The sequence below is a fragment of the Hypoxylon trugodes genome (genome assembly GCF_022578975.1).
Source record: "Hypoxylon trugodes strain CBS 135444 unplaced genomic scaffold F4822scaffold_7, whole genome shotgun sequence".
Lineage (NCBI taxonomy): Eukaryota > Fungi > Ascomycota > Sordariomycetes > Xylariales > Hypoxylaceae > Hypoxylon > Hypoxylon trugodes.
In genome coordinates this window covers 1,689,203-1,690,742 of record NW_026250022.1, presented here as the reverse complement: position 1 = coordinate 1,690,742, position 1,540 = coordinate 1,689,203, and the positions used below count along the sequence as shown (strand labels likewise).

General features: G+C 48.5%; 1 protein-coding gene across 1 annotated transcript; it reads right to left on the bottom strand.

Annotated features, from left to right (window-relative positions):
* F4822DRAFT_319907 (uncharacterized protein) lies at positions 1 to 1,540 on the bottom strand. Its single transcript, XM_051455450.1, has 3 exons — positions 981 to 1,540; positions 342 to 929; positions 1 to 287 (listed from the first exon to the last, which is right to left on the bottom strand). Exons 1-3 carry the CDS (start codon positions 1,157 to 1,159, stop codon positions 29 to 31), a joined length of 1,026 nt encoding a protein of 341 aa, XP_051312327.1. The 5' UTR covers positions 1,160 to 1,540; the 3' UTR covers positions 1 to 28.

Genomic DNA, 1,540 nt, shown 5'->3' with positions numbered 1-1,540 from the left:
GGTGAGATGTAAATAATAGTATTCAATGTTAGGTATCTGCCGTCTTTAAGGCGGCTAAACGAAGCCGTAATGCTTCCATTATTTCGGGATCGGGTTCGGGGTCCACTTTCTTCGGTTTGACTCGCGGGCAATCAGGACATTTCTTGTGCGAGCAGACTCGACATTCTGCTCCATCTTCCGTATTTGGCGGGAATTTCCGTTTACATTCATGACAGGCGTAAACTCCCTTGAATACCACACCAGGTTCATCGTTAGGATATCCATATGGATACTTTTTCTTGTCGCTTCTGTATAAAAGTTAGACATTAGCTGTTATAGATATTAGTATCAAATGAACTTACGGTTCTCTTGGGCAGTCACCACAACGCCTGTGACCGCAATTGTCGCAAACCCTCGCCTCTCTCGCATTCGATGTGATAAGGGTTTCGCACACATGACAGTGTCTTCTAATTCGCATGCGAGGTTTGCCTTTGTAAACAAGATCCTGTCCAGTTTTCCTGGGCTTCTTCAGGATGATCTTTTCTGAGTAATCGTAGCTCGGAATGATGGGGGCGTTGAACTGGTTCTTCTGAACCTGGATGGCCCTCTTTTCTCGAAGAGCCTGTCTCTCCTCCTCGGTGCGCTTAGGTGGGGTTCGGGTGCACCTCTTGCAGCGCCTATGTTGACAGTTAGGACATTCATTGCCAGCGCCGAAGGCCGAGTGGCAGCGGTGGCATTCGCGGTGAATTCGCATGCGAACATCCTTCTCCACACGGTAGACGTCGCCCTCCGACGAATGCCATTCACTTGGCTTAATCTCCAACCCGAATCTTGCACCAAGTTTCTTCGCGCGCTCCTCATGAATCTGTATCCGAGGAATCTTGGTAGCATTCTCCAGCTCAGGCCTAATCTTGGGTTTCGGAGAGGCGGCTGGTGCAGCCGTTGGTTCGCTCAACAATTGTTAATATCAAACGACATAATATGGGAAATGTAGAATTTACCTGACAACTGCAGTGGGCGCAGTCGATTCTTCAGCTTCAGCGCCCTTCTTGGGACGACCACCCCTCTTGAAAACGGTCTTCACTCGGTACAAGACCTTGCCAACACCCTTCCTCTTCTTCTCATCTTGCGGTGCAGACCCCGTCGGGGGAGTAGCAGTGGCGGCGGCAGTCGAACTCATGATTTCTCTTTTCCTTCGATTCCTTAAATACTAATATAGACCAAATTGTCTCGGGTGTTGATGAGACAATTGCTTTTCGTGGGGGTGACGAGTTAATAAATCCGATATGCGAAGCTTCAAATTGTTGAATCCTACTCGGTTCAAGCCGCGCCGCCGTATTTACACTTGAGACGACAATGACGAGGCTAGGAGAGGTGCCGGCCCCTTTCCCCAGCAAATACCAGTTATCGGTCGTGAGATAGAAGAATAAGTAGCCTGTAAGGCGAATGTTATGAGGGGGGAAAGGTGGGAGTTGTTCCTGAATTCCGATATAAAATCCCAAGACTATGACTTAGATATTAAAGCCATTGAAAAGCTTAGAGCCGCGTAGTCTTGCAGGAA

Bases quoted from the DNA above. Each gene is read 5' to 3' on its own strand.
- F4822DRAFT_319907 (XM_051455450.1), bottom strand. From the start codon at position 1,159: ATGAGTTCGACTGCCGCCGCCACTGCTACTCCCCCGACGGGGTCTGCA. The intron at 930-980 runs GTAAATTCTACA...ACAATTGTTGAG, and splicing joins GCGCCCACTGCAGTTGTCAG to CGAACCAACGGCTGCACCAG. The intron at 288-341 runs GTAAGTTCATTT...ACTTTTATACAG, and splicing joins GGTGACTGCCCAAGAGAACC to AAGCGACAAGAAAAAGTATC.